The following is a 12,152-nucleotide window of genomic DNA, read 5'->3' on the forward strand; positions in this document are numbered from 1 at the left end:
ATTTGTGTTACCCATCACTAAATGCAAATTACCTGTCTGGATTCCCAGCTGGCCAGTTCTGGAACTGGACACCATGAAATCCTGATCCCAAATAGGAGAATTCTGGCTGTACACTTCTTCTTCCAGCATAGACAGAAACCTAGGTACAAAACCAGGCAAAATAGCAATTCATGGGATAATTCCAAACTGGTTCTTTTTCAAAATAAGCACTTGCAATGTATTTAAATTAAAAACATTACTAAGTCAGCAAGAAAATGCTGTTGGCCAATGCTATTAAAAAAAACCCCATACATGCAAAAATCACAAGCCAGAGTAGACATGAAGTATCATAATTCAGTAGAGTGCTTTCACGTACTAAACCTTACCTCTGATTACAAGCAACAGTTATCTAATTTGCAAGTGTGGAAAAAAACAGTTACAAACTACTTTTATGGAACAAAATTCCACTAGTAAGAAAGCTATGAGTTGATTGATGTTATACAATAATTGCAAAATAAGTCTGTTTTGATAAACCAGTATTTTGCAGATGCATTTGCTTTCTGCCTTGGATAGAACCCCAGTGTTACTAACAATGCTCTTTGGAAGATATTTTCATTCCTTTAAGTGTCCTACTGTAACTTTTAATTGCATGTTTGTGGTTGCATAACAGTATTTTTAACCTTACTTTGGTACAGCTACAGAAACAGCACGATGTTAAACCTCTCTTAGAATTATTGAATTCCACACATCAGACTCTCCAGCACCCTCACCTTCTCAGGGCTGATACACCAGTTCCCTCCCAGCAGCAAGACAACACAGCTGCTTATCCTACGTTGCACAAAAGGGGTTTTCAGACCAGAAGTTGACATGGCACATTTCTACTCTCTGGAGATATCTGTATGTATAAAAATTGTTCAGCTGAAACCAACAGGACTGTTGAGTAAAACTTCCTTGAACAGGACAGGGATTTTCAGGATCAAGTCAGACTCTCATACTGTATATACAGGACAGCCATACCTAAGCAATGTGCAGATTTTGCTGCTTTCTGTGCAGCTGATAATGACTAAAAAGTTTGTAACAGTGACCTGACCATCTGTGACAGAGCAGGACAAATTTAAATTTAGCCAAAGCTCCATTTCCAGGCAGCACAGAGGCTCTGCCTTCAGCCCCGTTAGCGAAGGCAGAGCCTCCTTCCTAAATATGCACAGACACAACCCCTGGGTGCTCCCTTTGCCCAAAAGGACAGCCCAGGGCAGAGGAGTGCCCTGTGCCAGTGCCAGGCTCCATGCTCTGAGACACAGGTCCTCTGCAGGGCTCACTCAGAACAATGCCAGAGGAAAGACAAATGCTTCAGATAAGTAGAGTAGAGCCCATGAAAGATTTAAAACGTTATTCGTACTTCCCACAGATCATCTGCAAACAGTACTTGTCTTTTTTTCCTCAGCAGAATATCAAAAGGAATTGCAGTGAATAACAATGCTTTTTAAATTACTGCAAAAGACTTCAAAAGGCAGTGGAAACAGGGGCATATGCACGCCTGCTTCCTCCACAAATCTGCTCCGAGTATCAATGGGGTGTCAAGTCCTTTTCTATATCTGTTTCAGGGCCTGTATCCAGTCTACCCCAAAGACAGTGTACATTTTTCAAAGTGGTAAAATAAATTATTAATTATAGGAGGATCAACAAATCCTGGCTCTACTCAGCTTAGGAAAGTTCATGTTCTTTTTCATTCCCCTGAGCTCTAACCCACCTTCTGGCCCAACACAGTAGCTTGCATAGACAGCATCAGTGCCACCAGGACTTCTGTAGGTTCACCTAATTTGTTTTAAAGTATGACTTGGAGAACCAACCTACCTTTGTAAAATAAGGATATTTTTAAAGTGTTTAACAGGAATTCATTACAATGAATGATTCTGTCATCATCACTACCCCTCTTTACCACCAGTAAAATGTTTGAAATTAAGGACTGTCAAAGTTGAGCATGTTTCAATGCCCCTATAGATAATTAGTGTTGCTTTATTGTGAGAGACTGCCATCAACATTCTAGTACTGGAAAAGATACCCAGTATGAAATTTATCATTTAGGATTCAATGATGCAGTTCTATACTGACTCCTCTCTAATAACCCCCATCTCTTCTGGGGGTGGGGTGACTACTTTGTTCACTATTAAAATGTTAAATTAAACTGAAATTCTTATAAACTCTATACAATACTGCCCATTTTTAATGCTCCATCACCAAAGCAGACGTTATCATGTTTTTGGAGGTTCATTGTTTCCAAGGACTACAGAAAAAGAAAGTAATTGACCTACAATACCTGCTAACAGGCAAACAGTACAATCCCCCAGCAATATGAATAATCCTTTTATTCATATTTTTATAAAATTTCATATATGTATATATTAATATATATTCAATATATATTCGTGTTTTTACTTCATAAAGTAAACCCTAGGACAAAACAAAGCAAGCAGTTGTGTACATAAAATACACTAATCTAAGTTATGGCAGTAAAGAAAGCTGCAGTATCTAGTTGCTACTGAATAAAAAGATAAAATATTTTAAGCTGCCAGTAATTTCTCCCTTTCCACAATGAAGTTGCTGGTTAACTCTGAATGCAGGCACACTGTGAGCCCTTACTTTGGAAAATGAGTGAGGATTAGTGTTCGTTTTTCTTGAGGAAGCTTGTCTTTTTCCTGCCTGGCCTGCTCCAGCAGCTGTCGTCTCATTACAGTAAAAACAGAGCGAAGCAACGTCCTACCAAACACCTGGGTGGTTTCATACCGAGGTAGACTGTCACAAAACTGAGGGACATTGCAGTAACAAAGCCACCTGTAAAGAGGAAAAAAGCCAGATACTTATCACCATCTAACATATGACTTAATGCAATAAAACCACTACCCACATCATTTATAATGCAGCTGAGAGCTATATGACCGTATAAATCAGTTCCACTACAAGGCTGGACAGAGTTAAGCAGCATTTATATTGCCCAGTTTTTTACAGAAATGACAACCAAGTACTTTTAAGTTTACATATATAATTTTTCTCTGCAGTCTAGTTTACACAAAGTAGTCTTGTTCCAGACAATAATCATAGATTACAGACAATTCATGGGAATTTCAGGGATTCTCCCCACAGCTCATCCATTCAGCCTCACACATCTCCTGCCACTAACTCCAAAGACCCTCTGCACAGTTTGTTTTACCCTCTAAACTTTTACCTTTCCCCACATAGAGGCCAAATGGGTGACACTTTTAACTAGCTCCATGCCAATCCAACTGGATTCCTGCCCTGGTCTTCCACCAGTCGGCTTCTTCCCATCATATCCTGCCTTGTTACTCTCTCATTACCAGTATCTCCATCCATAATAAACTTTGCACTGAGGAAAATTACAGCATGCCATGTTTCTCTTCTAGGAAAAGAGATTATGGTACCAAAGAGATAACTCAGGAGTACACTGCCTATGTACATCACAATATCTGTTAATTCTATAAAGAAGATTTTGATATCTGTGTGTAAGTGAACAGTCATTGGAATCTGGAGCTTTAGCAGAATCAGACCACAACCACTATGAAAGCTCCAGCAATGAAAAGAAAATATTAGGAATTGGATGCAAACATACTGTGCTGGATCCTGCACACATTTCCTCATCCAGACCCAAAGTACAGCCTGTCTCAAAATGTTCTCCCAAACTCTTGTGCCTTAATCTTTGCAAACATGTGTTGCAAAAGACTTGTGAGATAGAGCTGTTCACAGACTTCTACTCCCTGTTCTTGGCTGATAAAGCACAGCTCTCAAAACACAAGAATGCATGTTAAACTCTGTTACAGTTTCATTCAAATCCTCAGGTTCTCAAATGAAATTGGTGACTGCAAAAATTCAGGTGTGCCCATGGTGCCCAGCACCACCCTGAGCAGTGCCTCGGACAACACAGAGAAGAAAAGCTCACAATGACAAGTGAGATTTGGTGGGAAGAGCACTTTGGGTTGTGAGGGGACCTTTGGGACTGTGGGTGGGATAGTTTGAGAAAACACAAGTGACAAAACAATTAACAACAAGAAGCTACCAACCAGAACCAATTAGCTATCAATTCCTAATAAGATTTAACTTCCACCACCCCTGGCTGACACCAGTTATTACAAACACATGGAAGTCAAAAACCCACAAAACATGGTCTTAGGAGCATCATGAATTATAATTGTCCTTTATGGTGACAGGACATCTGGGTCAGACACAGCGCAGGCTGCTCTGTCACCAGCCAGAGTCTCAACTCACACCAGGTTTGCTGCTGCTCTCCTTCATGGAGAGGAGGTGTGTGAGAGGAAAGGCCACCAGGAAAGCAGCCAGAAGGTGGTGCTCACCCTGGGCCAGCAGAGATGTCTGGGGCGTTCCTGAGAACAGCGTGCTGACAGAGGTTAACTACGTGCTGCCTGACCTGTGGGACCCTGAACTGCTCTCACTGAACTGCTCACTGAAAAAGGCACTGCACTACTCCTGTGAGAAAAAGAAAAAAAATAGAGATATGTTTTTTTATCCTAGCTCTTCATCGTCCAGTGACTCAGTTATTCCTTTAAATTCTAACAATTCATTAAATGGTCATAACAAGAACTGTAATTTTAAGGAACCTAGTAATATCTGTTCCCAATTTAGCATTCAAGCACTTGCAAAATTAGTTTCATTTTTCAACTCCTCTGTGATTTGGTTTCAAACAGTGATGCTTTACAATGCTAAATGCTATCTTCTCTCTTTTTCTTTTTTAAGTTGAATAATAAATAGGGAACTTACACGAGGCTCAAATATTAAGACCCAAAGCACTTCACAAACACAGACCTTGCAGAAGCATTATTAGATACAGGTGTTCCAGCCTCTACTCCCCATTCTTGGCTGATAAAGCACATCTCTCAAGACCCAAGGATGCATGTGAAACTGATACAGTCTCACTAAAACCCTTAGGTCATCATGTTAAACCCCCAGCTGCAAGAATTCACAAGGTCCATCTATGGCATAAAGGTACTGGTGAAGTTTGTATGTGCCCTGTTTGTAAGGAAGACTCCCAACAAGCAGAGGCAGCATTACCTGGTATAATTCACTTTATACCCCGCAATATCATCGTTGGGTGATCTCAGTCTTCGCTGAGAAGGTGTCTCCAGGTGCCAGTAGTTAATGCGGTTCAGAAACATTTTAGCCAGTTCCACTATTGTCTGCCTTTCCTTCGAGGGTAGGTGGCTAAATTTGTACTGCACAAAATTATTCACACCCTTAAAAAGTAAAAAAAATTCTGTTTAATAATTTAGCCATAAATTTTACAGAAACATTCTCAAACATTCCTCATTTTATGTTTATCATGAACTTGCATTGCATGGGAAAGAAAAGAAATATCAGAAACCATGAACACCTTGCTCAGCTACTCATCCAGATGCCACAGGTTGGTACCTGTGTACACAGCAGGAGGTACATCCAGGTATTTTTAACCCGCTCTCAACAGCTGATGGAAAGGGAAAGAACAAGAAATTCCTTTTTTCTTTCCTTCTCAAAGTCAGTGAACAGAGAAAGCTCTGGTAGGTTTTAATCTAGACATAAATCAACTATCACACTCAAAACTCACCAGCTACTTTTCAATAATAGATTAGGGCTTATGGACTTCTACTTAAGTTTATGTCTACAAACCATATTATTTCTTCAAGAAGTCTTAATATTTAACAATCATGTCTCCTCCTTGTACTTTGGACACTGTCCAGTTTGAAGAAAAATCTACTGAACATGATTAAAATGGGTGACTAAAAGTGCTGCAACACATATATTTTATAAACCCATCATAATACTGGGGCTTAGCAAATAATTTGGTTTGATTGAGTGGCTGAGCTGCCAAAAACAGAATTGAAAATATTGGTCTTTTTTAAAGTGAAAATGATTTTAAAGTAAGATGTAACAAGAATTATCCTTTAATCTCTATGCTTTATTTTCTTAAGCAATTTGAACATTATGAAGGAATTTTTTAAAAATTGCATTGTACAGAACCTTTTTAATAGTGTATTTTACAGATTAGGAGCCCTGGGGGATTACATACACATTTTTTGTTTATAGTCAAACTAAAGGAGAACTTAGAGTGAAGACTTCTCAGAAATTGAGCAATAAAGTGGTTTGATCTTCCTACACGATAAGAAATGAGAGCTGCAAAGAAATAATTACTACAAGTAACAGTCTTCACATTTAAATTATCCTGCTTAACAATAGAACATCCATTCATCCAGGGATGGGAAAACATCAAGCTCCTGTTTCAGGGAGGTATGTGAGCCTCTGCACAGTCTCACTGGAGTTCATGGGCCCACTTGCCTGCCAGGAGTGCATTCTTAGGAGCTTGCTTAACCAAAAACTGAATTTGTCATATGTTCTTTATCTACTGAGAGTCACAAAAGCCTCAATTATTCTTTGGTTTCAGCTTTGTTTTTTTCTTGTGTACCCTTTGAAAGAGAAGGCTATGATCTCACTGAATTGGACTGTAACATTTTTCGTGATATACACAAGGCAAGCTTCATTTTAATATTGGATTTCAAAACTTCAACAGCATTTTTCATCACTTGAAACAAAGAAAGATTAGAACTGCCCACATAAAAGTAGCATTTCAAGTTAATTCTCTAAACGCACAAAAAAAAGTCAGTTTCATTAAAGCCTAAGACCAATGATGAGAAATAGAATACAAATAATGTAACTATTCTACAAACACTAAAAGGAGAACCAAGAGCAATCTCCTATAGCCGCCTATTTGGTCCTGAGCAGAACACAGAAACATCTGCAAAGTGCCAAAAAAATGCCACGTTTTCAAAACCAGTGCTTACATTTACAAAAAGAAAAACAAACCATAAAACATTTCAAAACAAATAAAGCCTCCATACCCTTACCAAAATAAAATTGAAAAATATGTAAATAAACAACAAAAAACCCCACCACACGCCAACAAACCCATATATTGACTCTTTACCTGTTCAATGCTAGGTTTCTCAAATGGGGGACTTTCCAAAGATCCTTCTACTACAGGTTTTCCCATCTGTAAAATGCACTTCCTCAAAAGCTGTTAAAAACACACAAATTTTTAAAAGTTCGTATCTTTTCATACAGAGAGTCAATGGAAGTCACAAGGGCACAACACACTGTGAGCTGTGTTGGAATTCTCCTGGCTATATATATATCTGCTTGTTTAATCATCTGAATTTGTAATTACTAAACTTCCCTGTGAAATCACCTTCTCTGAAATGCATGCAAGAGGCTCCTCTGAGGAAATGCAGGCAGCCAAGTTACCATTCATGTCTACTGACTCTTCCTGGTACGTCAGTGAAGGAGGCTGCAGTTTATGCATGGGATTCAGGGTCAGTTCCTCAATCATCTTGGATGGCTTTTTGGAGTAAGAATCAGTACATTGCAAGTACCAGAACATCCAGCCCACAGTTACTCAGTAGAGAATCATCCTAGAGAAAAACTGTCTTGGCAGATAAAGTCAATGCATGCCCAAGTGGCAATGAAATTGGCTTATGAGTGAGAAAGTGAAAAATCTGAGAAGATACCCCACAAGTTCAGCTTACTTTGAACAGGTAGAAATAAACTTGCTTGGTGTCTGCATCTTCTTCTTTGTGGACACAGGTGAACAGATATTCCACATCCAACACAATCCCCAGGAGCCTGTTCATTTCTTCTTCAGACACATTCTCCAGGTGAGAAACATGAGCAGCTAAACAAAATGAAAACCCAAACTTGTAAAAGGCTACTGAGAGGACCCATAGCACAGCTGTACCCCAGGAGATCTCCAACTAAGCCTTAACTGTAAAGGCACTGACAGTGTAATAACCTACTTAAACAGAACACACCTTATCAGAGGTAACTGAAACCTGTGTCACATCAGAGCAGTTTGTAAAGGTTGACCAGGGGTGGCAACTTCCACAGCAGAGGAATGGCAACTGCTTGGAATCACATCATCTGTTAACACCTGAGGCTGACTACACAAGTCCTGCTTGTATGAATACATTGCACTATACAACTAACTACATACATTTTTGACCTAAAGCTATGGATTTGAGACAAGGTTTCTTGACTTAAGAAAATAAATCCAGAATTTCCATAAATTATGTAATCCAGATATAAGCAGCACCTTATTTCAGGAAGAATGAAAAAAACCCAGTTCCAAAAAATGTCTTTTTGTTTTAAACTGGGCATTTTTGGCTAAGTCCCTTGCTTTCATATCACATAAGATCAAACTGTGCTTTGTGCACACTATATTAACAGAGATTTTGCAGACTGTACGTGCTCACTTGTTCATTTCCAAGTGACAAACTCCCTTTTATCATCTCCAAAGGTAAATACAGTTCCACATCTGTAATGTTCAAAAGCTTGAGGTTTCTCCCTGTAAAATGGGACATTCATCTCAAGCTGGTTTGAACAACTGGCCCCAGGAAGAAGGAAGGCAGTGTAAAACAAAAAGTCAACTCCCAGAAAGAAGATATTTGCATTACAAAAACAATGACCTTAGCTGACTCCAGGCCAATGTAGATGGTATGCTTATCCTTTCCTCTGAAAGTACAAGAAAATATCCTCATAAAGAAAGAGAAAAATACTTTTAAGTTTGGGCATATTAGCTTTTTTTATTTTAGTAAATTTTATCTATATTTACTTCTTAAGATTAACATATTTTTTCAATGGAAATCTGACTCCCTAGTTGGGGAGCTAGTGACAAAAAATAACACTTGACTTGAAAACGATTGCATTTATTGGCCACACAGCAAAGATGGTTTGCTTTGAGAAGTTTAGTATGATACCAAAACATTTAAATTCAATACCTTTATTTGGCTTCAAGTAAAAAGTACACTGTAATGCAGAACTTTAAAAATATGACAGCAAGTGTTTCCACTTAAATGAAAATTTATAGTGTCTTAGGCACATGGCCATCATGAGTGTTCCAGATTGCAAGGCAAGATGTATTCTATTACCATCTGTATGGCAGTTGTCTTTTGTCAAGTGGGCAGTTTTCCTTATCTCTTCCACAATCACTCCTCCCTCAGGAGGGGACATCTGCTGATAACAGGCTATTGAATGTCGCTGCATGACTGATAAGAACTATAACATCCCATTGGGAGATGCTCCACCCAGAGGGAGGAGCCAGGCATTCCTAACCAGATATAATCAGGAGGTCCAGCATGGCTTCTCCACTGGATTCACCAGAGGAAACAGCAGCTGCCTCTTCTTCCACTGAATCTTCGGAGGAAGACTACCCCCTTTTCTGCAGGACCCCTGCTCCAGCAGAACCACCCCTGACACTCCAGGAGGACTGCAGCCACATTTCCAATTGGACTGCTACCAGCACCATGACCAACAGGGTGTCAGGTTGAGTTCTGACTCTGTCAGTGTTGTTCTAGTGCACTGCATTGTTTATTTTATCCTTTTATTTTCTTCCCTATTAAAGAACTGTTATTTCCTGCTCCCATATTTTTTGCCTGAGAGCCCCTTAATTTAAAATTTATAGCAATTCGGAGGGCTGGGGAGGGTTTACATTCTCCATTTCAGGGGAGGCTCCTGCCTTCCTTAGCAGACTCCTGTCTTTCCAAACTGAGACAATGAGCCTCCTTTGAGGCTAAATATTCTGTGTGGAATAAAATCATTTAACTTCTGTCCTTAAGACAGGTATGAAGGGTTAATATTCCCAGCAGTCTGTCTTGATCATTTGCAAGTAATAAATATCCTTCTAGACGAGCTTTGCATTAGAAACTGATAACATACCAAAGAAACCTTGCCTTCAACAAATGAATAAAACATCAGCATAAGAAGCCATTTCTATGCAGTTTCCATAACAATACTGAACCTTGACTACTTAGTGGTGTTTAAACATTTCATTAAACTAGAGAATTATTACCTATACTGTGAATCTAAAAGTTAAGTGTATCACCAGCATGTATTTGCCAAAGGGACACCACTGTTTATACACCAGGCCAACAAACTATCTTTATTCAGGTGTTCACTACCCATTCCCAAACTCTGTGGCTGTTGGTAAGTGTTTTACCAAAATTAAAGCTTTGGTACACTGACATCAAATACTGCGTCACTCTTGACTAGAGTTACAAGTCCCAATCACATGCACTGCCCAACTGGTACACCCTTCCTCAGTAGCTGTTATGCCTGAAAAAAAATTTTAAATATCCCATGTATAGGTTGCTAGGGCATGCACAGAAAAGCAAGCAGAAAGAACAAGGCTCAGTGACAGGAAGACTTGCAATTTCAGCAAGCAAGCACTGGAGTGCACAAATTAGGAACAGTGAAAACACAGATTAACAAGGAATATGTCCAGCCTATCTCAAAACACTACAACCAAGAAATACCCAAATATGCTGTGTGAAGGTGCACAGCACGTGGAAACCCAGGGCACCAGGAATATTACTCTGTCTGCTCTGGGGTGCCCTGATCCCCAGGGCAGCACTGACTTTGGCCCTCATTCATGGAGACAGTTTCCTAGACTTCAAGAAAGACTAGAACCCACAAAAGTGTGAAATAGATTATAGAGATTAGTGTAGGTGTATCACTTGGTGAGAAATTTAGGTTTTGGGATTTTTAGTATGTTGTGGTTGGAAGCAAGATGGAGGACACAGGGTGTCATCCTGGGTTTCTTCTTCATCCTTCTTCTTCATGGGTTTGGGTGGCATTTTGTAATTGGGCAGAAAAGTCCGCATTGCAGACTCTGTGGGATCAGTTACTGGGTTAAAAGGGAAAATAATCTAGGTGTCAGTTCTTAATTGGATAATTTAGTCTTAAAAGACCTTGGAACAAGAGATTGTTGGCCATTTTGTGCCTTCTAATGAAAAGCTGCCGAACTCACAGTAGTGAGACTGTTTTACTGGTATGAAATAATAAACACTTGAGTCCAAACATAAAATACCATCTCAGATGCCTTCAATCCAGACCCAGAGAAACCCACAACAGCAGGAACCAAAGGCAGTGATGGGGGAAAAAAAAAAGAGACTGAATATATATACGGTGTATTAGCACATTAATTAACTAGTTTTAAAAGTGATTCAAGACTGACAGCATTTACCAATTAAAAAATGCACCCTGCAAAACAGGAGAAACAATCAAATAGAAGAGGCTCTGACTATGCAACACCTGGTCTTGTGGCTGATGGACAGTGAATTGTCCTAGCATCTAATCCAGCCACAGTGTTAGAAAATATATCACCCAAATAAAAGAAATATTCATTAAAACAACCACATTGAGCCAAACTGCAGGGCTGAATACCAAAAGGATGAATATATATGTTGTGGATAAGTAGACAATAATACACACAGTCAAATAGATTTATGCACCAAAAGCTGCACTGGCTTGAAGATAAAACAACACCCCCAAAAGGAGACATCTCGAGCAAGATAGTATGTAGGATTGAATTCACCTCTGGGTGAAATAAATAAATTCAGGAAAAAAAAGGAAACAAAAATCCTACATTTTTACATCATGTACAGCTTTAAGCAGCACATTTCTATATTGCTACTTCAATGGCTTCCTGAGAAGAAAAAGCAACACAGCTAATGTGAAACCCACACACCTTGTGGTAAATCTGGTTTTAAAGGTATTCAGCAGAAACACACTAATTTAGAAGAGATGAATAGGAAAATTATCTTGGAAAACACAGCTGAAAGACATATTTTTCCAGTAGTATGAGGAAGCACAGAGTAACTCATTTGAGTTATTTTAAATGAAACATCTTCCTCATTAGCTGCAGTCAGAAGAAGTCTTTTCTAAAAAAAAACAGTAAATAAAAATACAGTTTCTTCATGGAATACTTTTGCTGGTTTTACAGTTCTGGTTTACCCTGGTTCCCTGGCTAAAGAATGATTTAATATTATTTAATAGACCAAAATCCACAAATTCTGCTGAAGAACAGGCACATCTTGCAAGTTCAAAAAAAAAAAAAAAAAGAAAAAAAGAAAAAAAAGCTCTTTCTTCAAAGGCCAGGATTGAAAGGGACAGGTAACATAAGCCACCCTAATTGCACAAACAGAAGCAGCACAGAGAAGCTGTGTGATGAAAAGTTGAAACTAACTTGGCTAAAGTGACTGAATTTTCTGTGATACTATGTATTTTTTAATCTTCTCCTGCAAGCAAACCCAGAGATTTGGAATACCAGGAAAAAATCCTGCTGA

The 12,152-nt window shown here is 39.0% G+C and overlaps 1 protein-coding gene across 2 annotated transcripts in view; it reads right to left on the reverse strand.

Annotated features, from left to right (window-relative positions):
• KAT2B (lysine acetyltransferase 2B) overlaps positions 1-12,152 on the reverse strand; it is a 31,791-nt gene that overhangs the window by 18,289 nt on the left and 1,350 nt on the right. For both annotated transcript variants that reach the window (XM_031057669.1, XM_031057668.1), the window contains exons 2-6: positions 7,560-7,705; positions 6,962-7,051; positions 5,059-5,240; positions 2,620-2,811; positions 33-139 (exon numbers count right to left, since the gene is read on the reverse strand). In XM_031057669.1, the coding sequence (XP_030913529.1) occupies positions 33-139; positions 2,620-2,811; positions 5,059-5,240; positions 6,962-7,051; positions 7,560-7,664 (676 nt within the window). In that variant the 5' untranslated portion in view covers positions 7,665-7,705. The remainder of the gene's footprint in view (positions 1-32; positions 140-2,619; positions 2,812-5,058; positions 5,241-6,961; positions 7,052-7,559; positions 7,706-12,152) is intronic.

This window comes from Geospiza fortis, unplaced genomic scaffold, assembly GCF_000277835.1.
Source record: "Geospiza fortis unplaced genomic scaffold, GeoFor_1.0 scaffold95, whole genome shotgun sequence".
NCBI classification, from domain to species: Eukaryota; Metazoa; Chordata; class Aves; order Passeriformes; family Thraupidae; genus Geospiza; species Geospiza fortis.